This window comes from Myiozetetes cayanensis, unplaced genomic scaffold, assembly GCF_022539395.1.
Source record: "Myiozetetes cayanensis isolate MyiCay16 unplaced genomic scaffold, myiCay2020 scf1, whole genome shotgun sequence".
In the NCBI taxonomy this organism is placed as follows: Eukaryota; Metazoa; Chordata; class Aves; order Passeriformes; family Tyrannidae; genus Myiozetetes; species Myiozetetes cayanensis.
In genome coordinates, this window is record NW_026086604.1 from 6,823,669 (window position 1) to 6,847,712 (window position 24,044).

The following is a 24,044-nucleotide window of genomic DNA, read 5'->3' on the forward strand; positions in this document are numbered from 1 at the left end:
GAAATTCTTCTGTAGGTGACCTAGTTTTAAAGATCATTGGGAATTTATATTCATTGCCTGTAGAGAGACAGGGTGGCCAGGGAAATGCTGCTGTGATGCATCCATGGAAATAGTGTTGGACTAAATTTCCTCATTGGCATAATTACACTACATTAAAAGAACTGATGTGAAGATTGAATATGTTCCTATGTTTTCACATCTGAGCAAAAGGACCATAAAATGTTCATTTTAGTTTAACTCCCAAACAGAAGGTCTTTTGCAACATCCTAATTGCCTAATTCCTATTTTTGTTTCCTTTTCTGTGAGGTGAGATTTTTATACTCCTTTTATCAGTGGAAGTATTTTTCCTTCTCCAAGGGGAAAAACCCCCACAAACTATCATTAAATCAAATCAATCATATTTTACTAGATTTATGTTTTCTTCTTTTGTCAGTGATACACAGATACATGTAGAGACATAACTAGTAGAATATTTTATCTATTTGGAGATGAAGTTTTACCCCCTAAGGCTGTACAATTCTTCAGTGTCAGGCAGCTGATTTATATCACTTTTGTGTGTAATAGTTCTACAACCAAACCCTTTTGATTGCCAGGACATCTTATTCAGGCTCCATTTCTCTTATGTGGATTTGACTTTGGCTTTCTATACTTCAAGGTATGATGAATTGATACCTTACAGAGTATGAAACATACAGAGTACAACAATGAATATGTTTCCAAGTGGCTTTATTCCTTTCTCCTTTCAACAGAATTTACATTAACATTGCATGGTATATATTTGCAATAACGTTTTTGACCATGAAACTTAAACAGCTCTGAACTCCCAGCAAATGCATCTTCTGTACAATAGTGCTTTTGCAAAATGTCTCATTACTGTACATGGATTTTTTTTTTTTTTGGTAGCAGGATCATTTTCTTAGATCAAAGCCTGTCAGGCTCACGAGTATTTCAACAAATGGAATGATATGGATACACCACTTGAAAGTTTTCTGTGTGAGGTAGAAAAGTAAACTTGAAACAGAAATGTGTCGCTTTTCTTTACGAGAAAAGGTTCTGTCTTTGTTCTCTGTATGATCGTTGGAGTGAAACGCTATTTGTAGTGTATCTCCTCTTTCACAAGAGCCTGCAAGAGCGTTCACTGGGCTAACCTTAATCTTCAAAACGAATGCTTCTGATGGGAGGCTACTTCACAGGAAGCGTGACCTCATTCGGTCTCTGTGCCGCTGATTGCACGGGGCTGTTTTCAAAAGGAAACAGGGGACTTCATAACCTGCCTTTCCAAAGAGCCAGGGCTGATCTCTCCCAGGAAGCTGCCGAAGGAACACCCTCCACCAACCATCCCACAGGCTCTCGGGCTGATGATGAGAAACTTTTTTGCACACGTGTGTTAATTGTGAGATGGATTTTCCAGGTTTGGGAGATTTTAGACTTATTTATCTCTTAATAGATTTGTCAGCTGAGGAATAACTAAGCTTTGGAGTCATTTCTATGCTGCCTCTTCAGGAAGTTTTGCATTCTCGTGAATGTTGTTATCATTACCTGCAGGGAGAAAAGACTAAACTGCTCTTCAAAAATGACTGATATGTGTGAACAAATAAAACTCCCTTTGCAGACACTTGTGTTTGGTAGGTACAATAGAATAAAACTGGTTGCCTGGGCTTCAGCTATTTTGATAGTTAGCACTTTATTTTGGCAGGTATTAATGTAAATATTTAGACTGTAAACTGATGGCATCATTGGCTTGAACACTAATTTGATTTTTGGAGGGAAAGGTATTTAAAACTGACTGGCTTGCACTGTGACTCTTTGTTTATATCATAACATGAACTTTTGTATATTTTGAAATTCAAGGGAAGTTTTGCCTTACATTTTTATTTGAGTTCTTTACATAAAACATTGCCACATTCACCTCAGATTCACTTTTAGTGAGAGTTGATAGAGCTGTTGGTCTTTTCTCATGCCATAGTTTAAAGGTTCTGTGTTGATGGCTCATTTTTTGGGTTACAGTTACAACACTAGTGCTTCAGTGTAGAGTGGTGGTTGAGACGCTTTGTTTTGGCTTGCTGATGTCGTTACTATAGCTTCTCACGCTATTAATAGCCCAGAACTAGGACTGAATATTAAATGAAAGCAGAACACTGTGCAGCATTGTCTAAAACATGATGTTTCCATGTTTTCTCCATCAGTGATTGAATTATGATTTTCAGGAACTCTCATTATTCATGAGACAAACATTTTCATGATCAAGGGCAGTAAAAAAATCTGCTGGACTGCCTGTTCTACGGCTGTTCACAGAAGCTTGGTATTGTCATTACTTAAAATAGTTTGAAAGCAAATTGCAGCTGCTGATTAACTGTTCTTGAAAAGAGAGAAATTCAGCACCTCCCAGTAATATATTTGCATGTGTATATTGTTAACTTTCTTTTATAAATAGATGTATATACTCTATTCTGTCTTAAACTTTATTTCTGTGGAGGGTGGCAGATAAACAAGCATCCTGCAGAGACACACCTTGCGAAGTTATGAAACAATTCAAATGAGTAACAGAAGGACTGTGGTTTGTTCTGCCACTGTGATCAGCATGTGTCAACACTTTCTAATGAAAGCCCTATGAAAGCTGCTACTCTTAAAAGTTACTCTTTTTTAGCGGTTGCTACTTTATATGATCATAACGTGAAACAATCACGTGCAGTACAGCTGTGTTGTGGGTTTCAGTTGCTGGACAGTTTTGCTCAGATCATTAGAGAGTTGTAGTAGGTCTAGCTGATCATGAGATATACTTCTATATCCCTTTTCTAACCAATTTGCCCTAGAATCAATCACTTTTGCCCGAGAATACATTATAAATAATAATGTGATACATATGGATGATATTATCTTACACATCCTAATTTTCAAACAAGGCAAAATAAAACATACTTGTGTTTGTTTTAAAAGTCTCTTCCAGATAATTTATATTCCCTCTTAACCCAGGATGTATGAAACAGTCCTTTTCAAGGTGTATGGAATATCACATGTTGCACTGACACCAGGAACAAGTAAATTTGGGCACATTTATCACAAATTTTAATAAAAAAAAATCTTGTGGAGGGCATCTTGTTTGACTGATAAGATTTAGGATTTTCCTGGTTTAGTTTATATCCAGATCTACAAACTACCTGTTGAGTTCTTACCGTATTTTCTTTTAGAGTTTGGATGGATTTCTTGGTTTGAATATAATATCTTTGCACCTTTAAAAATCCTGATTTTGCTTAAAATAAGAGAAATTATTTCAGAAGGTAGTTGTATTTGAAAAAAGTAGCTCTAATATGTCAGACTATGAAATACACCACTGCTCTGACTGTCTGTACAACTTGCTCTGTGGTGTTCTGACTGATGCTACTTGATCTCTCTATACCTCCAACAAATTTCTTCCAGTTGTCTCCTCCTTTTGGAAGCGTTATAGCATAATTTTTGCATGGTAAAGTGATTTTTTTTTTTTTAAGTGTAGGAAAACAGTATGTAATGGGAGCAGGATAAAAGGACTGATTTGTAAAAAATAACCTGAAGGTTTTACTTCTTTTTTTGGTGACCCTGCCTGATCCCAAGGGTGTGACTGACAACTGAACTCCAAATGAGTATAAACAAGATACCAAAGTGGAAACACTGACCTTCATGTCTTTTCTTTGCCTCAGCTCATAACTGAACATAAAAAAAATAAAATTCTCTTAGACCTATCTCCTCTAGGAAGTGAATGATGGACACTTACTAAAATGTGTTGTAAGTCTGAAGCTCTAAAGATACAGGAGAGGCAAGGTAATATAGGGGAAGATCATATCTTTTAACTTTTCATGTAATAACAGATATAAATTCTCCCTATGGATAGCCATTGCTCATATTTCATAAGATTGATTCTGTCAGGTGCTGAACACCCAGCAGCACCTTGCAGGCTTAAGCCACAGTAATCCAGACAAATCCTATTTCCTTAGTCTCCTGCCACAGTATTACTGTCAAATATTTTTCATTGTCACAATCTCTGTGCCTGTTGTGCTATGTCTGCAATTTTCATCTGAAAATATAACGTAATGGTAACAGTGGCCTTTCCATTCTACTCTGTGTCTGTTGCCAGTACATGTACTGGTTTTGGCGTGAAACAGATCTCTGGTAAAACACCATTAAAATTACTGCAGTTATTGTATTTGTATAGCTCTTTCACCTCTTCTTTCATCTGTTTTATCTCCTTTAATCTCACTATTAATTTCCTTTTAATTTTTTAGCTTTTTTATGATCTTTTTGATATACACGAGGTACCTGCCAGTGAATGTGGTAATGACTCCTTCATATTTCCCCTTTGCCTCTGCAGGTTCAGCGGCATTTAATGGAGAGCATAGACGCAGCCTCTCACAACATATTTTTCCAAGGTACTGAGGAAAATCACACTTGCTTAATTTTATTTTGTTATAGATTTTGTAAAAATCCCTTTTGAGCCACTTAGAATTGTAGTGCCGATATTAATTTAATTGCTGCTGTAAATGGAAGTTCAGAAGTACTGCTGTGGAGATTGGAAACACTGGCTTTGCAATTACAAGGTTTTGGAGTATCTCTCTTCCATCTGCTTTTCCCTACACTGAAATTATGGTATCCCTCTGTGACGTGCCATATGGGATAGTTAAACCTGCTACTGAAACACACTGAATCAATCCAGTGTCTTCCTTTCTTTCAATGATGTCACTGCATGGCAGTTTGGAACTTGGAGGTGTTGAAGAGAAAGGACTAACCATAAATCCAATTTTACTTAAGCTAAGTAAAATGTCTATGACATTTAGAATCTTTCACCTCTGTCACTACTTACTTCTATTTTAAATACCACATACTATGTTCTTTCTTTCTGTGCTAAATTTCATCTCAGAGTCAGTCGTGTTTCAGTGGTGGATGAAGTTATCACCATGTGTAGACTTTATGTCGTGTTGTTCTAGCTGCATGGTATTCTAGGATTTGTGAGAGTTAAAAGTCACGCATCCTTAAATCCTCTCCAAGTATGGAGGTAGGTGTAGGTAGGTGTAGGTGTGGCAGGACTCCTTGGCCAAGAGCACTGCCACAGAAACACACCATGCATGTCTCAGCTCAAGCTGGCTCCATGCAGGCACGAAATGCTCCTCTGGCATGTATCCCTCCTGTAATCTGAAGCTCTGGAAAGTGTGATGCAGGCACACTTCAGCTGGCTGAAACCCCCTAGTACGAAATATCATCACATCCACATATTTTAAATCTATGTCATTACCAGCCCGCATCATCTGGGAATGTAAATTCATTGCTATTAAATCATGAGTTTGCTCTGTCTAGACCTTCACGAAATAAGAAGCTTTCATTTCTCCTTTTCAGCTGTGCTTGTGCCTTTCTGGACAATGATCCTGCCTATGAGTGTTCCACAAGCCCTCTGACAGGCTCCCTTTCCCCGTGTCGCCGCAGCCCTCGACTGCTTTCTAATGGCTATTACGTTTTAACAGAAGACAGTTTTCTGTCTGATGAAGAGGGCAACGTGACACTGTCACCATCCCACACAAGAGTTACGTATAAAGAGAATTTAATTCGGTAAGTGAACTATGTGCAGATTTTACTCCATGTTGGCAATTGCCTCCACCTCTCCGGCCTCATCCAGAGCTATCTGTGTCCCTCTACGTTCTGCTTGGATCAATGCTTGGATCAGCATTGCTTCTGAATGGGAACACCTCAACTGCTTCAGTTTAGAGAGTGCCGTGATTGAAATAACCTGATTTTCAGTCATGTCTTACTACCCAAAAACTCTCCAGTACACAGTTGTTGCTATAATTGAAGTTGTTTCCAATAAAAAAAAGGAGAGCTACAGCTCATTTTGCCAGTGGGGTGTTGCTCTGAAAAGGACTAAGAAAAAAAGTATATATATATGGTTTTTAGATGTCTACATCTAAAAAACACATGCACAAACATACATATATATATATACAAATATAAAGGTCTTGTCCTGGAATTCTTACTCAAGGAAATATCTCTGTTGATTCCAGAAGAACATCAGTTTAGCCAAGTATATAAGATGTAGTTCAAAAAAGTTGAAGTTCAATGAATCCACACTGCCCTGAGTGGGATATGGTAGGGTGAAACTCATGAGTAGCATGAGACACTCACAGCAGTATCAGAGACCAATAGCTATGATATCATTGAGTATCACAGATTCCAGAATCACAACAGCACGATCTGCCCTCCTGCCACTACATTCCCTGACAAACTGTGATGTGCAGGAGTCATTCCTAGTGACACACCCAGGGGCAAGAACAGGGCTAGGAGTAGCACCCAGAACCTGGTTCTTTTGTCATTCCTGCAGGTTTTAGAACTCAGCAAGAATAATTAGCTCTATTCCTTGATAACAAATCTTTTCCTTCCAGTGTATTCAGGCGAAGGAAGAAAATCCGTCGCTCTCTTGACAGCTTGTTCAATCTCAGTGCCTCCAGCTCATGGCTCAGCTCCACCATTCCCAGCAATATGGATTGCTCCCATGTAGATGATCCTTGGCCTGATGGATGCAGTAAATTAGAAGCCAATCACAGCGATATTGGTAAGCCCGGATCAGGTACCAGGTAACCAAACTACAATATTACAGATTTGGGTATCTGTTTTTTTAAGTTTTGCAGGGGTTGTCTACCAAGATGCGCAGATAAAGGATAGATGCTCAACAGAATTCAAAGTGAGGAATAAAGCTCCTGGCACGAAACCAGCATTATGAGTTTGTAAAGACCTTTGTTTCAAAAAGGCATTTTTAAACCGAATTTGAATCCAAAGTCATCATCAGTAATGTTTATTCTGCTGTGATTAATATCTGGCACTGTCTGCTTTCACCTGGGTCTTTCAATAACTTCATCATGTTACGCTCTATTCAGTTTTGTCTTTACTCTGCATATTTTCTCCAGCATACATTGGGCCTGCCAATTCCCTACCCATGACAATTTTGGAACCCCTCCTGTGATAAAGCAATTAACCCTCTCCCCAGTTCATTAAGACAAAGTCTCAAAGCTCTTCTTTTGTGCAATCTCAGTGATATGTGCACTTTTTGTAGGTGATTCAGACTCTTCTTATGGATATTATAACCATGTGTCACAAAGGCAAATTCCTGCATATAATGGAGCACCTCTCACCAAAGATGATGAGTTTCTTCAGTCTGAGAAACCATTTAGTGCTTCAAAACCCTTCTCACCATTTATGATAAATGCAAACAAAGAAACCTTGAGCAATGGAGGTATGTTGTGTTCTTATTCTGACATGCCTCATTTTTGAGTGAACTGAAAATACTCACATTAAAAATATGGATCTGGCCTCTTGCAGAATAGAACTTATTTCCTTAAACATATATTTTAAATTAATTACTAAAATTAACAAATTATTGAAATTGTTATTTACTTGTTTACTCCCTTCTGCTCACAGCTTTTCCTCTCCATTTTTTGTAAAAAAAAAAAAAAAAAGGAGGAAAATGGAGGAAAGGGCATGGGAACAAAAACTGAAACAGGCAATTATGCAGAAAAGCTTGTTTTCTGAGAGCATGGAGGGCATAGTGTCTCTGTGGTTGTGGGGGAAAAAGACTCCTGAGAGACACCCAGAGCATAAAAATTAGGTTTCTGCTTTGAATCACTCTAGGCAAGTTCTCTTAAAAAGGAACTGAAGAGACTGGTCTCACAGGCTGAAGGTAGTCTTTCAAAACACCTCCTGTCATACATTTACTTTCCGGAAAACCCATTAAAATTATTTTTCTGATTTTTATTTCAGAATCCAGGACAGTGCAAAATGTCATCTCTCAGATGGTTGCACTGATCATGTTTTTAATCATTTCAATATGCACAAGGTAATTTTTATTTCTTTTATTTGCTGTTTCTGACGTTAGTGCTTACTCCATTTCAAGTGGTGAAAAAAATTTAGAGTCACACGTTCAAGTTCCATTTATCTTTCTGTAAAAATATATTTTCACATGATAGTCGATGCAGGCAATTGTCTGAACTATATAGATGCATAAAACTAAGAAATGTATGCAGATATGAAAACTACCTTTCCAAGTGTGCTTGGACAGGGGTTTTGGCAGGCTGAGAAGAATCAGAATGCATCCATGTCTTTTTAAGTGCATGTTTCAGTTTGAGAAAGCTGAGGTCTTTCTTTCTTGGAGATTATCCTCAATAGTTTACATAATTTAAAAAGTTTCAAATTGCAGTTCACCTACCAGAGTTCAGAGGGTTCGTCTGCAAAAACCTTCTCTCCTCCTCCCACCCAGGCTTCACCTCTTTTAACCCAATATGTATCCTGTGGCTTTTTCTAAACTTTCTGGATAATTTTATATTTACAGATATTTTCTGGGAGGATTGCCTGCCACTTTGTTGCTGATAATTTTAGTTTGTAAGTACAGAATTTCTTTATATACAGCACAGGGGTTTTTTTACTGAAAAATAAGGGGGTTTCTACTAAAAAACAACCAAGAACCAAAATCCATCTTTGGGTGTATATCCATGGCTCTTACTGATGCCAATAAACAGCAGTATGTGGGCAAATGGGGACAGAAAGTAACCTTTAATCTACTAGAGGATTTTGCACTTGAATTTCACAGGTCTTTTGTCTCAAGATGCTGCTGTGTCATCTTTCTGCAGTCTTAACACATCTTTCAAAACCACAAAGTTTTGGTAAGTGGCTCCGGTGTCATGTGGAGAATAGGGGAATTTAGAAGTTTTATATTAAGAAGAGGAAGGAGAAATTCCTGCTGTTGTTTTCATGTCAGAAGACAAGATCTGAAGTTACTAGTGAAGTATTTGGCTTTTCCTGTTACTGATTTGTATTCACAGAAACTTTCTGTTTATTTTGAAAACTTGCCTTTTCATAATGTGCAATAAATTTTGTAGCACCTATTTGTTAGCAGAAAAGGAAGATAAACCTAATATGTCATAACATAGACAGAAACAGGCCAAGAAGAGTAACTTAAGAATCCAGAGGTATGTCATCAAGCCTTACACTGAAGTCCTTGCTCTCTCAGGCCACCAAACAGAGCCTTTTTTTTTTTTTTTAATGGGAAAAAATAAAAGCAGCTAATTATGATGCCAGCCCCATCACCACCTTCCAGGGACTACAGAATTGACATAACTTGGGACCACCAACCCAATGCACCGTTAGGTTCTGGAGAGCTTTTCCTTTGACTGATACTGCAATCTGATAAATGTCTTAGAAAGAAGAATTAAATCACCCTGATCAGCTGAATAAAAGTGCTGATGTGGCTGTTTCAGGCTGCATTATTTCTGTGTTTCAAGTGTTGCACAGAGCTGTAGCTTTTAAATCCTTCTGGAGAAAAATTTTTACATGTTTAGAGGGTCTGAATTACATCCTTAGATGAAGCACACAGGCCTTCATGCTGAAAGCACATATGGATGTGCTGGATTTATGAATTACCATTTCTTTTACTTTTTATGCATGAGAAAAGGTCTAAAATCTAAAATGCTGTTAAGACTAAAACATTTGGGCTTATCTGAACTTTTAGGGGGTGAAAGTGAAGCTCAAGAGGATCTTGTTTGTTTCTGACACTGTCAGTGTTCAGGAGTTCAGTGTATCCCAAGGGCAATACGACCATCTGACAGACCTTTTAGCCTTTGAATTGATTATTAGAAGTTGGAAGTTAGAAACAGCCAGGAGTGTTTTGGAGAGCCCTATTGCAATCACAGTCTCATTTTTTGAGCTCCCAAGGGTCTTAGCACACCACCTTGGATACTCAAGGATGTTGTTTCCAGCTTTTTTGCTATGTAATTAGTCTCTAAAACTTTGGTTTTACCAAGGTCACCATGTTAGGACCAGTGTGTTGCAAACACATTCTCCAGAGTGCTTTCTGTCTTCCTGAATATTTTAGCCCTGAGTCATAAACAAAGCTGTTCTTCACAAGGGAAAAAACATACTCTGAGAGCTTTTCAGTCACAGGTATAGAGAAAATAACCTCCTTTATGCTCATCACTAGTGAAAAGTTATCTGCTCAAACAAGTAGTCCTACAACTGAGCTAAATTTGTCAAACAGGGCCTACAACATATATTGATTATAAGAAACTGTGGTTTAAATCAAGACATTAAAAAACTTCTTCTATTTTTTCCCCCACAGAAAATAATAGGAAAGAAATAATCATTGGTGAGTATATGTTTAAGTTTAGAAAAAATCCATATTTTTAGGGATGAGCTCTATTATGAGACAGGGTTCAAGCAGGGTTCAGAAAGGTTCCATGGACTTATTATTAAAAGGTTTAGCTTCAGGACACTTGCAGTTTCCACTGCAAATTACTCCACTTTGATGTCTACAGCTCCTTTTTTACTTCATTTAGATTAAATATTTTTTTTTCAATTGTTTGACAACAGTGGCTAAATAGTGTAAACTGTTAACAATTGCTGTGCTTCAGCCCAGAGCAAACATGTTTTTCAGTAACAGGCAAAACAAGTCTTCCTTTTTCCAAGTTTGAACTGAACAGCAGGACCAGGTGCTGTGCTGCTCTGACTTGGTAGCATTCCACAGAAGCACTGAAGCAGCATCAACATGAATCAGTGCAGAATATCTGAAAAACACTTACAGATTCTTCTATTCCCTATACTTTTTCACTAAAGCCTCCTGCTCAGACTCCAGTTTCTATTTTTCAAGCTTTTCTAAGCCTTGCTGCAGCTCAAACCCTTAAAACAGGAGCACTGATTTACGAGTATTTGGAGTTGGCCATCCCAGTCCTGGCTCCATTATTTCCTTTATGTCTTTACTTTGCAAGGAAAAAAATGAAAAGAAGGAATTAAGTGGAGTTGCACCCAGGTTTATGTTCCTTATAGTGTGGATAGAACAGCCTTGTTCATCAGTTTCCTGGTTGAGTGCAGTTCAGCTTCCAAGATCTAAAGGCATCTGCACAGCTGCAGACACAACCTGGAAAACTTTGCAGTCGGCCCTCAGGAGGAGGGTGGTAATCCTGAGAACAGCATTTCAGAAAGGAGAGAAGGCATTTGATCACTTTGCAGACTTGTTAAAGCCTGTAGTTAAAATGGCATCCTATTCACAGTGTGCCAAGCTGTGGACGCTACATATGGCACTTCTTAAAGCCAGTGGAGCTGTTTGTGTAAGGGCTGCAACACCAGAGCTTGAGAGCTGACTCTGATTTTGAAAGCCAGTATCAATGTTAACCAAAGCAGGTATTACAGGATGGAGTAAAGAACTTGGCACTTGTTGCCTAGCAGGAGTAAACTCAATACAGACCGGCATAGGTTACTGCAAGACAGGACCTCCCACTGCTCAAAATAAGGTTGTCTCTTGCATTTCATGAAAACTTAAAAGCAGAGTTGTTACTTCTGTATATTTTGAAATGAGTTCACTAAAAGTTTCAATTTTTCCTCCTCCTCAAATTTATTTTCCTCAGCTCTTCAACATCAAACTCCTATATACCTCCTTATGGCCATTGTTACACATGTTCCTGGGGGAGGGGGGGAGGAGGAAACACTAACCAGAATCGTTAGTATTCTTCCTCCAAATACAATTAATTTTAGCATTATTTTTATTCTGGTCAAATGTGAGTGAGGCCATACTTTGTGACTGAAAGCAGTCATGCAAAATATTGCTGTACATATAGTCTCTCATGTCAATGAAATCCTGTGTAGACATGGGGTCCTACAAGCATTTTGACAATAAATTGATGGTAAAAAGTGTTTTCTAATCCCCATGAAATAATTTTGTTTATAAAAATTCATGTTATCACATCTTTTATCTATAGATTCTTGTAACAACATGCTGTCAAAGATAACGGATTTGGATAGTGGCTGAGTACATATAATAACGTATTTCAGAAGCTTTATTATATCATCTATATGAACTGCCTTTTGGCCTTTAAGCTGAGCATTAAGAAAAGAGGGGAAAAAAAAAGAAAAAGAGGAAAGAAATATTACTGGAAGGAGAGCACTCTTCAGAAAACCAGGAATCAGGATGTGGAAAAGCAATGATGAATCTGCATTACCTGGAATCATGTACAAAAGTGTGAGACCTGCAGGTATTTACTTTGGAAACACTGAGCCCTGTTTTTCAGCTTTTATCTTTGCTACAACAGACTAAACTACAAATAGAGCCAAAACCTGTTATCTTGTGACTCCTAATAATCTGCTTCTTGAAACACCTCCCTGTGTGCCAGTTTATCTAGAACAGCGTGGATTTCGTCTGGCCGTGCAACAAAGCAATGATAATGTGTGAAGATGCTGTTGCCCCCAAATCATTCTGTAACTCCTGTTGCTTCTGGTCACCTTGTCCCCTGGTGTGCTGAAAGCAGTGCTAGCACTGACTTGAAACGGTGCCTGTGGAAGGGCTGGGTCTGCCCACGAGGTACAATCAGGCTGGCAGGCAGAATGACAGGGGTTCGAAAACTCTGCAGCAAAACTGCACAAGCGACAGGTTCTGAAGGAAGAAAGAACTTACATAACTAAAACACCACTGTCTGTCCAACACTGTGTCTAAGCCAAGCTCAGGGAGGTTATAACTGTATTTCTTGCATGGAAAATCCAAACAAATGACGCAATGAGGAAAAGAGTACTTGAAGTTAAAATGTGCATTTCTCTTCCAAAGGGTAAATATATGCTGGTTACATTTTGAGGATAAGCATCAATAACTCAGCATTAAGAGCTTAAAGAGTGAAATTTCACCCAAATTACCAATTTTCATAACCATTCACTTTATTCTAGTCCATTAAATTGACTGCACAAAGACAGACCATTTGATATAACAACACCACGAATAAATGGTGACAATAGAATGTTCTTCATAAAACTGATGTATTATGTAACTAAAACAGTATTTATAATACTCATCTTCATATTTATGTGTAGTTAATGCAGGTGACTAATTTTGTCAGTATTAAATTATTCCTCTTCCTTATTTAAACTACAGAGACAACTGAGAGTAAACATCATTCTGTAAAATGTATAAATATTTTGTTACCTGTTTTATGACTACTTTTAGAACTAAAGAATTATAAAGATCTTTAATGTTTAAATAATCTCCTGGAATAATAATCTGGAAAATCAAATTCCATATTGAGAGAAAAGACTAAGACTGCAATTACCCTGCAGTCGTCAAAGCAATTATGCTGAAAACTAGAAAAACAGAGTTCACTGTAAACTAGTTAATTGCCTCTAAACTAGTGGAGAAAAAGCTGATTCAGAATGAAAAAAAAAGAAAAAAAAAACTGGTCTAAAACGAATTGCTACAATCTATCTATTAATAAATACAAACTGCAAATTAGAACTGTTTTGATCTGGAGAGAGGGAACTTCAAGGGCAATTTTCCAACTGGAGTTCAAGAGCTAAAAATAAAATTGCTCAAGCTCTCTTAAGACCTGCCCCCCATGATATTCATTAATGTTGAATTAAAAAAGTTCTGTTCAGTTACCAGACTGATTGGCTGTGACAGTTCCCTTCCATATATTCCAATGGACATAAAAACAAGCCTCGTCTGTTTTCTCTGAAATGAGACGCAATTATATGTTCATTGCTGTTGGATGAAAAATTGAAGCCAGGGTCTGTCTGATGAAAAAGTGAAAACAAGATTTTGCAGCCTCAGTGTTTAAATCCAGCCCTTCAGAGGCAATTAGTATTTGCAGGTTCTGTTAACTAACTGATAATTGTGAAATGTAATTCTAGCAAAGTAAAACCACTTATTGATTAACGATTAACTGACACATCTACAAACAGAGAAAACAACGAGAATTTTATGGTTTTCTCCCCATTAAACTCTTACTCCTGTTTAATATATTAACTCCCTTATTTGGAAAAAGAGAATCAAATAGAAATTCCAAGATACAGATTTATAACTCCCTGTGTATTATCTCAAACCATTTATTACTTTTTTTAAATTTATTTTTGTCATTACACCTTGTCTTACGCTTTCTTATTTCTTGCTGTGTTCAGCTGAATTTCAGGGTCATTCCTGAGTATATATCATGCAGTGCTTTATAGCAGGAACGTTCATGTTGAAGATGATAATATTGATGGCATCTCTTACCTTATGATGTTCCAAGTCTGTGAGCAGCTCTGGTTTGTAGTTATCCTGAACCATTACTCATAGAAGCCAACCCATACAAGGATAACATCTTTTATTTAAGTGATATGGAATAAACCACACTGGTACAGAATACAGATTATGACCATTTAGTCCAGTTCTGCAGAGTCTGCTCTTTGATGTATGTTTTTGTGAATTGGCTGCACTGTTTTTTAAACCTCTTTGCACATTTTAATATACCCTGAGCAAAACTGTTATTTCATTTTATATTGAGGGGGGTTTTTTAAATGGTTTCTCATGATGCTTTACTCCCCCACCTCTGGCATTTCCATAACAGTACAGTTGTTCCTGTTCTCATTTATTCCTGTATTTGAGGGTGTTGTCAGTACTGCAGATTATTATCATTAGGAATTTTATATATTTCAGTGAATTTGTTATTTGTGAGCTTATGTCCCACCCTGTAGATTGTGTGCTCTTTGGGGAAGGATTTATTGGTACTTTTGTGCAAACATAAAGCCTTGGTTTGTTATAGTTACTAAGTTACTTATCACCACAGAAAAATAAAACAAAAAGTAATAGGAAATAAATAGAAATATATAGGTTCAGATTCTGCCTGGGTATAAATCAGCTAATTTACACCAGCTGAGACTCTGAGCTGCAGCATTTCAACAGCTAAGATTCAGCCATGGATATCAATGTGCTGGGGCTGTAGCACCTTACCTGAGTATATACTGGTGGAGCCCACACGTGTTCAAAATACTTCTGATGCACTGTAATAATGCTATAAAGCTTATTTTTGTCATGGCACAGAAACATATTTTATATTGCACTGTTTTATGCATTTGACAAATCAAGTTGTAATGTAGTAAAGCCGTAAAGTGAATTTCTTCAGGAAAGGTATGCCAGATGCAACCCTTTTTCTTCCTTCTCTACTCCATTCTTCTGTTTGAAATGTAGGTCATTAAATTATCTCTGGCACGTACTTTTCTTCACGCTAATATTTCAGGCTTGTGCTAGTTAAAGCTCTTAGTACATAATTTGAGTGAAAAATAACTGTGTCAAAATAGTGAACACAAAAAATAACCAACTTCAGCCTCTGGCTTTGCCCTGTGTGTGCTAGGCCACCAGGTTAGGACCAGTGTGTTGCAAACACATCCTGCAAAGTGCTGCTTTCTGTCTTCCTGAATAATTTAACCCTGAGTCATAAACAAAACTGTTCTTCACAAGAGAAAAACAAACACACTCTGAGAGCTTTTCAGTCACTGGTGTACAGAGAATACTTCTTTTGTGCTCATCATAAGTGAGAAGTTTCCTGCTCAAACAAGTAGTCCTGTAGCTTACAGGACCAACATATATACTGATTAAAACAAACCATGGCAAAGGGTCTGGAGTGAAGTTGATCTGGAAAGAAGGGATGAATAAAAGGAGGGTGGGTTTAGAGTTGTTATCATTTCTCACTATCCTACTCTGTTTAATTGGCAGTAAAGTACATTAATTTCCCCAAGTTGAATCTGTTTTGCCCATGATGGAAATTGTTTTGTCATGTCCTGTCCTTATTTCAGTCCATAAGCTTCTCACCATATTTTCTCCCACTCTTCTGTTGAGGTTGGGAAGTGAGACAACAGCTAGTGGGCACCTGGCATCCAGACAAGGCCAACCCACCACACCTTACCATTTGGCAATTTATTTAGTTGCAAATTGTATATTTCTTTCTTCAGAACTATCATACTGAATCTCAGCAAAAGGGATGAACACCCTCCCCCTTTGTTTTCAGCATAACAAAATAACGTAGGTACTTCCACGTAATACAATGTAGACACAGCATTTAAAATACTGCACACAGCAAGAAGAAGATTTATTTTTTTTTTTAATTCTACTTATTGAAATTGATTACGTGGATTACGAAGTCTGCTCCCAGGTAAAAAATTAATAGTACTAGCAAAAGGAGTAGCTATAAAGTCCTTATTTGAAGAGGCCTGCAATTTGATATAAACCAGCAGGTAGTGGAACCAGTGGCCCTCCTTTAATCTCTGTGGCTCTGTGGAGGGGCCCTGGGACACAGCGGTGACTCCAGCCAGCTGTGTAAACATCCCTGTCCTCGGCGTGGATTTGATACTCAGCCAGTCAGACGTGCCTGGACAAATACTATGCAGTTACAATAAAGTGCATAAACTACTTCTGCTCCATTGTGTCTCATTATCCCCACAAAACTCAGTAGCCTTCATACTCCATCCACTAATCCGCAATACAGCGAGAAAGGTGCAGAGTGGCTGTGGAGAGCTGCATTTACATCAGAGGCAAATGACTTAATAAATGAATTTGATACTTTTTAAACCCCCTACAGCCTTATTTAAACTTACATGTGAATTTCCTGTTAGTAGAAGATGACCTTTAGGTTTGATCAGACCTTTCGGTTAACGAAGATCTGTGTTAGCAGAGTGCTGCCCAAGAAAGCGGTGGAGTCACCATGTCACCATCCCTAGGTGGACGTGTAGATGTGGCACTTGGGGACATGGTTTAGTGGTGACTTCTCAGTGCTTGGTTAACAGATGGACTTGGTGATCTTAGAGGTCTTTTCCAACCTGAACGGCTCTGCGATTCTAAAACTCTGTGATACTATGGATCACGGGAACAGCCAGCTTCCATCAACACGCTTTCACCCCCAAACGCGTGAGGCAACCTGGCTGACGAACACACACGGCAGGAGGAGGGCAAAAGTGTCACAGAAAGGACAGACGTGAGATTTATGCCTGAGGAAGAGGCATCTCTACTGAGCCTTCCCAGACAACGAGCGGGGGCAGGAGCGGCGGTAAAACTCTCTGTATGTTTGTGCAAAGGCCTCGGCACCTCCCTCAGCGCCGCCCGCCCGGGCCCGTTGCCGCGGCAGCGCGGCGGCGTCCGGTGATGGCGGCGGCGGCGGCGGGGCGGCCATGGTGCGGAGTGAGTGTCAAAGAGCCGCTGCCCTCCCCTCCCCGGCCCCTTCCCCCCTCCCCAGGACGTGCCCCGCTCTCTTGGACACCGCCTTCTTGTCCGCAGAAGGGGCAGCGGAGCTGGGGAAGGGTCTGGAGCACAACTCTGATGAGGAGCGGCTGAGGGAGTTGGTGGGAGAGTGTCAGTCTGGAGAAGAGGAGGCTCAGGGGGGACCTTGTCGCTCTCTATAACTTCCTGAAAGGAGGTTGTGGCCAGGTGGGGGTTGGTCTCTTCTCCCAGTAACAAGTGACAGGACAAGAGGAAATGGCCTCAAGTTAAGCCAGGGTGTAGATTAGACATTAGGGAAGATTTCTTCACAGAAAGGGCACTGGCTCCCCAGGGAAGCGATGGAATCACCATTCCTGGAGGTATTTAAAAGGCATAGATGTGACACTTAGGGACAAGGTTTAGTGGTGGATTTGATAGCACCGGGTTGGTCTCGATGATCTCAAAGGCCTTTTCCAACCTGAATGATTCCATGATTCATGTTTCCCCTTCCCTGCCATTCCCACACTCCCCTGGCTGCGCCGTCCCCTCCTGCCTCCCTTGCTCTCCTCAGGTTGGCTTGATTATCAGGTTTCCCTCCTCCCTGGCAATAACAACCCATTTTATTCTACCAGATACAGCACAGGGGTGCTCTTGTCTCCTGAAACAGCTCCTGAGAGGCCTCGCAGGTGGGGACCCCTGTGTGTGCCTGCCCCTGCAAGGGGAGATGCTGGACAGGATGGGTTATGTCTGAGCCTGGGGCTCTCAGGTGTGAAAAACCCCCAAATGGGGTTAAAATACTCCCTGCTATTATTTGTGAATTGATTAACTGTTACAGGTACAGCAGTATGGTTTAAAAGACTGAGTGCTCACACCTGCCACTCGTAAAAAAAGCTTCCCTTCCTCTGTGATTTTTCCTTTAGTCTATTTTGATTGTAGATCATCACTGAACTGCCAGTCCCGTGCACGGCTAAAACAGTGCTTTGGAAAGGAACTCCTCCCTGCATGAAGCTGGCAGATGCCTTCTCTGGCAGGCATTGCCTGAAGGAGAATGGCTTTGTCTCTTGAACAGCACAGCTTGAATTTGAGTTCTAAAATAATGGTTGCATACTTCACCTTTCTGAAATGCAGCCTCCCCTACTGTTTCGTGATACACCTGCAGCTGTCCACCTGTTTATTCTTCCAGTTTCTTTGATGTTATCCTTCATATCTGCTTCCTTTTTTGAGTAAAACATGCAGTTTTTGGAAACCCAGCTGTTAGATCTTCAAGATCTGTTATCTCCAGTTGAGCGATGCCATCCCTTGTTTCCTCCTGTATTCATGGGAACCTGGGAGTAGCTGTGATCTCCGAGGTCACTGGTCCAGTCTCCTGTTACTTCACACAACATCAGAAAATCTGTTTAATGAACTTTTCAGTGAGTTTGGTGTGTCTTGTCAATGTCCTGAAAATACTGTTATTTAAAATTTTATTTAAAATTTGTCTCTTACAAGTTTGTTTCCCTCATTCCTCTTAAATGAACTAGATCATATGCAAAATGTCAAATATTCACCCACTTGCCTACAGCAGGACCCCAAAATAGGTCCCTGAAGCTTCATAGTAGCTTCTATGTGAATGATTGTCTCTGCTTTGCAAACCATCTGGTAGTGGAAGTGGACAGTTTTGCATAATAGCTGCAACAGTAATTTCAATTTTCATCATAAAAGGGAAATCTGGCTGTAATTAAACCACCAGGAACAGTTTGTATGACTTCTTTTTGTATAAAGGGCATAGAGCATAGTATTGCCACAGTGTGTATGAGTGCAGATTAAGGAATGTTGTTTTCTTGCTCAAAATTACCTGGAAATAGTGGCATTGAAAAATCTGCTTCAAACACAGTAGTAAGAAGGACTTTTTTTTTCCCCTTTAATTTCCAGCAGATTTACCAAGTAATTTGTTAAAAATGCCAGTGTTTTTCATAGTTTCTGTAAAGACTGAAGTATTTAGTCATGATTATTTACCTTTTTTTTTTTTTCTCATTTCTCTGTTACTTTAATCAAGTTCAGTCAATGGTCTATTAGAGAGAAGATGGTTGTTCAGATGTAGCAAACCTACCCAAGATGATTAAAAAAGACAAAGACACCTTTTCCAACATGAATTATGTGCAGACAGGTTCCCCCTTTCCATCAATATCAGTATCACCACGTTTAATTCTGTAAATCATGCCAGATGAAAATCTGTTGAGCAGAAGGGAAATTTAACCCTGGTCATCTCTCAATCATTAATATACACAAAACCAGTTTCACCCCTTTCCCACAGACTGTAAATACAGGAGCTGCACAGGCACATGTGAGTTTGGGCTGTATTGGTACATAGTTTTCCCAGCTTGGAGCAGACCTGTCTGTGTGAAAATGTGCAGCCATTCCAGGACCACTAATACAACTGGATAATTTCACAAACCCTTCCTGAGATAAAGAAGTGAAAGAATACTTTTAATTAATGTGTGATAAGTTGTTTTCACAGATCTGTCTGTAATTTTTCTTTTTACTTATTTTTTCTGCAGAGACTTTTTTAAAGGATTCATTTTTTCTTGAGTTGGGGGGGAGAGGGGGATTTGTTTTCAGGCTTTTTGTGGGTTTTTTGAGGGTACTTTGGCATTAGCAATCCTGAAAATACCTATGCTAATTTAATAAACCACTGTTTTTTTCATCAGTACTTCACTGCTTGTCAGGGAGAAGAAAACACCAACACTTTTTGGTGCAGTGGGCTGGAAACAAAGTACTAACATCTAGCTCAGGAGTGAATATTGGTTCTCACAGAATTTCTGTACCTTCATTATCCAGAGCCTTTCCACTGTTTGAAAGATTGCCTGGCATTAATTATTACTACATGATAACTCTGAGCCCAGGTCTCTGGTTGTTTTCAGCCACTGAAATTCCTTTGCTGGTTGCTAATGAGCTGGTGGTGCCTAAGGAATGTCCAGGTATACATTTCATTCTAACAAACATTTATAAGCATGAGTTGGTAATGGCTTTGCCATAAAAAATATCTGCCCACTTTCAACATTTATCCTGCTTATTTCTGTGCACACTGTGCTGAAGAATGTGATGACACACTGTAGTCAGTTTACTTCCCTTCCACCTCCCCCACTGCTCTCTGTGATGTGAACATCTGGCATCTGGAAATAAAACAGTATAAAACACTCCATTTCTTGTCTATATGAATCAATCTGCAACCCAAGCTGTGCAGAAAATAATGGCTGCTGGATTAATTTCTGCAAGGGTTGTATCACACTCTCATGGAAGACTCAGCAGTTTTCATACAGATTTTTCCAAATGTTACAGGTGACATGATGTGTTTCACAAAAGATGTTTGCTGTGGCAGAGTGGCCCGAGCTTACTTGGGACTCGGTATCTTTTCTTGCAGTTTTTATTTTTGTTGGCATTCCTACTGGTCTATTTGGTGTGGTGGAACAAAATATTTTAGCGAATTTGTAAGTTGCTTTTAAGTCAAATGGCAGAAAATGACTGAGGGGAAATATGACATCTAATGTTTCTTTCAGTCACTGAAGATCTTGTTAGAAGACGTGCAGAACATAACAACTGTGAAATTTTTTCACTGGAAGAAATCTCTTTACATCAGCAGGAAATAGAAAAACTAGAGTATCTTGACAAATGGTGTAGAGATTTAAAAATTCTCTATCTTCAGAATAATCTCATTCCAAAAATTGGTAAGTGTTCTCTGGATATGTTTATTTTGAAATGGATTTACCTGCCTAATTTTGAAATCAGGGGAAAAAAAGTACTTTAAGGGAATGCACAGTGACTAACTACAGGGAGGTTCTGCGTGGATGTGCTCCTGCATGAATTCCTTTCTGATTTCTTTATCAAATTTCTAAGAAGCTCAGAAATTTGCAAGAGAAATTTTAAGTGGAAAAGATACTACTAGGATACAAATACTAGAGTATGAGTGTGGAACACCTTTCATTGATTAAAATCTCAAAAGCCAAGATATAATTAAATGTACCATCTTTGTGGCAAACAGACAAAGAGTTCAGCCCTGGACTGTGCTATCGTAGGATCTCTTCAGGCTCATCTTTAAATCAAGTTTTTATGCAAATGGTATTTTCTTGGTTGACGTTGAAATAATTTTCATTAGAACAAAATACTTGCCTTTGTGCATGAACCAAACTTTTTACAACACAGTCTCAGTGGTCTTCCCGCAGCACAGGAGAGGGTATAATTTCATGGGGTCTGCGTTTTGTGGCTCGTGTTTCGTTGGTGTTCTACTGAAAGATGCAACAATCAACCCTATGGCTGGAAAAGCTTAGACTCTACACATATTGTGTAGATGAAGAGTGAAGTTGGAAGTATTCAGGAATTACATCAGCATATCTGTTTGAAGTTCCTTAAGAGGAAGAAAATAATTACTGAAGTTTTAAGATGAAATTCTGTGCTCAGAACTTGTAGGCAAGTCCATTAAGGTCTCTGGAGGGGCTCATCATGAAACTGTACTGCTAACATCTGCATTTCTTAGAGAGAAGGAATTTTCTCCCAGAGAGAATAAGGTTTCTGAAACTACTTTATGCTGCTTTGGCCCATCAAAAAGGGGACTGAAACTTAAGCTGGTTTTCTCTCTGTTACTGTGTCCTTAATAAGACATGAGTTTTCATCTTGTGATTTTTCTGTCAGCACTCAGGCCTCCTTTAGGTTAGTACAGGATATCATATTCCGATTGTTGCTTTTTGGACACAAAGTTTTCTTAGCAATTTCATTTTTGAGGCATGCAGTTTTTGTCTTGTGTAGTGTAATGGCTTTCCAAGATAAGAACTTAGTAACTAATGGGATAAAAATCCAAAACAAACACACACCACCCTGCACTATGGCGGGTGACCAAAAGCATTGCCAACAGGGGTTATGGGACAGAGTTTTGGATTTGACAAGTAATTCTTCTAGTGGATACCAACATGTCCTTGCAGAGGGCATAGCAGTTCCAAGCACCGTTCTGAATATCATCCTTGAATGGTTAATATTGACTCTATTAGGATGTGTCCTTTCTCTTCTTGAACAAAACCTTTCTGCAGCCCTCAAGATCAGACTTGCCTACTGAGCAAGGTTGTCAGGCACCAACTGTATGGACGAGTTCTGGTCCTCTTCTATAAATGAAAAAACCCCAAGATATCACAGGCTTCAACACTCAACTCTCCCACATCTTCGTGTGTACAGGCACTGCCATTACAGAAATACTGCAAGAAAAACATCCAACCTAAGGTGCACAAGTTCTTGCTGAGAAATTAATTTCATCATTTGTTTGCGAATTATGAAGAAAATACCTCTCCGAGGCCTTATTACTAAGTGGTAGGATTCTGGTCACCACATCTGTAGACATCATTGTCTACAAATTATAGTATCTGTTACTGTATCTTCCCTTTATAACCAGTCATGAAGAAAAGCCATATTTTTGTGCATGATTTGATTCACTAGTTCTAGACAGCCAATTTAAGGTAAGACAAACTGCACCTTGAACAGCCTAGTTCTCTGTATTGATTGTAGAAGAGCCTGGACAACTAACTCAGCTGCAGACATCATCTGTGGTTGTCAGATGAACCTCCCTCTGCTTGAATTACTTTGTTTGCCTCAGCAGGCACAGTTTGTACAGCAGTTACTCAGTGCAGCTTGTGAATTAGAATTTGAGGTAAACTTTATGACTTCTTTGTCATAATTTTCTGATTTTCCCGTCAGATCTTTGAAACATGGTGATTGGGAAGAAATTGGTAACTATGACACAAGTTACACTCTGTATCTTGTCTCAGATTTAAGTCTCTGACCTGTGGGTCATGTATCTCAAAGTGGTCTTTGCATTTTTTCAGACATTTTTGGGAGTGATGAAGATTGTTGTTAACTTATTCCCTCTTTACCCCCTTTCTGTAATCCAGAGAGGAAATGTTCCCCACTCACTGTGAACCTGCTAACTCCAATAGGTCATGGTGAAAATAATACAGGTTAGACTCCAAGCTCAGGGAATGTGTGTGTGTGTCTTTGTTTTGTTCATACTGAACCCACAGAAATCCCTGTCTTTAAAATTTTTAACGAGGAGGAAGAGGAAGTTTCTTGAATTAAAACTGTAGATTAAAGATCTAAAAAATTTACATATACACTAAAAAAGCCAATATTTTCTAAAGTGTAAAACTCTAATTTTATAAAGCTTGTCTAAGTATGGCCTGATCCTTTCTGAGTTTCACAACAGGTGCTTTTTGCATTTTTCATGCTCTCAGCATGCTTTTTGGCCAGTCCTCTTGCATTAGATATATGTCTTATGGATTTGTGCTAAAAATGTGTTTATAAGATTCCTTAATGCTTTTTACTTTTTAATTTGTGTTTTCAGAGAATTTTGTTTTGTCCTTTAATTAATATTAAAATATTAATGCCCAGTAATGTGATGTGTGGTCTGATTTGTCCTTCCTATTTTTCTGCTTTATTGTTTCTTTGAAGTAAAGTGAGCAAGTAAAATGATAATACTGAAATAATGGATCTACGTTTTGTTACAGAAAATGTGAGCAAACTAAAGAAGCTGGAATATTTAAATGTAGCTTTGAACAACATTGAAAGAATTGAAAATCTGGAAGGTCAGTTTTTAAACAAATCATTTTGCCTTTTCATATTAGAACATTAAGTTGTGACTTTGTGTAAAAAAGGGTGGAAGCCAGTAAGCATATCCACCAGTGAAGGTATTTTGTTGATACTCAGAGTCTTTTTGTATGCAGGGTTTCAATAAATACTGCTTTGTAGCAAGTGCTTCCTACTGCTGAAGTTTTCTCCTTAAAATTAAACACTGAGCTTTTAAAAATGTCTCTGTGTAATGTTTCAACAATCATTTTCAATTCAGCAGTCAAGTGCCACACACAGGAAGGTTCTGCTCTGAGCACAGGTGTGGGGTATTTTTAAAGTGGTTTTCAGAAGATTTTTTTCTCACTGTATGAAATCCTGTCTGTTTTATCTGTGTTTAATCCTTTATCCTGTTGCTTTTGCACATTTTGTGTGCAAAGATCTGGCATTTTCTGAGATTATAATCTAAGATTTAGAGCCACCC

The 24,044-nt window shown here is 38.7% G+C and overlaps 2 protein-coding genes across 7 annotated transcripts in view; both read left to right on the forward strand.

Moving 5' to 3' along the window:
• The first annotated feature begins 1,306 nt into the window (after nucleotides 1–1,306).
• Nucleotides 1,307–12,960, forward strand: TMEM71 (transmembrane protein 71). 2 transcript variants are annotated; one of them, XM_050314515.1, is made up of 10 exons: nucleotides 1,307–1,411; nucleotides 4,343–4,400; nucleotides 5,362–5,571; nucleotides 6,399–6,568; nucleotides 7,067–7,246; nucleotides 7,771–7,846; nucleotides 8,339–8,388; nucleotides 8,597–8,669; nucleotides 10,121–10,147; nucleotides 11,754–12,960. In XM_050314515.1, coding segments are annotated over exons 1-9 (831 nt in total). In that variant the 5' UTR covers nucleotides 1,307–1,398; the 3' UTR covers nucleotides 10,122–10,147; nucleotides 11,754–12,960. The 2 variants fall into 2 exon arrangements, with proteins under 2 accessions (XP_050170472.1, XP_050170460.1); XM_050314503.1 differs by lacking the exons at nucleotides 10,121–10,147; nucleotides 11,754–12,960 and adding an exon at nucleotides 9,066–9,188.
• A 3,945-nt stretch (nucleotides 12,961–16,905) lies between these two features.
• The window catches only part of DNAAF11 (dynein axonemal assembly factor 11), a 32,481-nt gene continuing 25,342 nt past the window's right edge, over nucleotides 16,906–24,044 (forward strand). For 2 of the 5 annotated variants that reach the window (XM_050324835.1, XM_050324856.1), the window contains exons 1-4: nucleotides 16,921–16,963; nucleotides 20,518–20,685; nucleotides 22,891–22,956; nucleotides 23,503–23,580. In XM_050324835.1, coding sequence (XP_050180792.1) covers nucleotides 16,954–16,963; nucleotides 20,518–20,685; nucleotides 22,891–22,956; nucleotides 23,503–23,580 — 322 coding nt within the window. In that variant the 5' untranslated portion in view covers nucleotides 16,921–16,953. Of the gene's footprint in view, nucleotides 16,964–20,253; nucleotides 20,300–20,517; nucleotides 20,686–22,890; nucleotides 22,957–23,502; nucleotides 23,581–24,044 lie in introns of those variants that run through there. The other 3 variants (XM_050324848.1, XM_050324866.1, XM_050324841.1) reach the window with 3 other exon arrangements.

Bases quoted from the DNA above. Each gene is read 5' to 3' on its own strand.
- TMEM71 (XM_050314503.1), top strand. The intron at 6,569-7,066 runs GTAAGCCCGGAT...CACTTTTTGTAG, and splicing joins AGCCAATCACAGCGATATTG to GTGATTCAGACTCTTCTTAT. The intron at 8,389-8,596 runs GTAAGTACAGAA...TGAATTTCACAG, and splicing joins GTTGCTGATAATTTTAGTTT to GTCTTTTGTCTCAAGATGCT.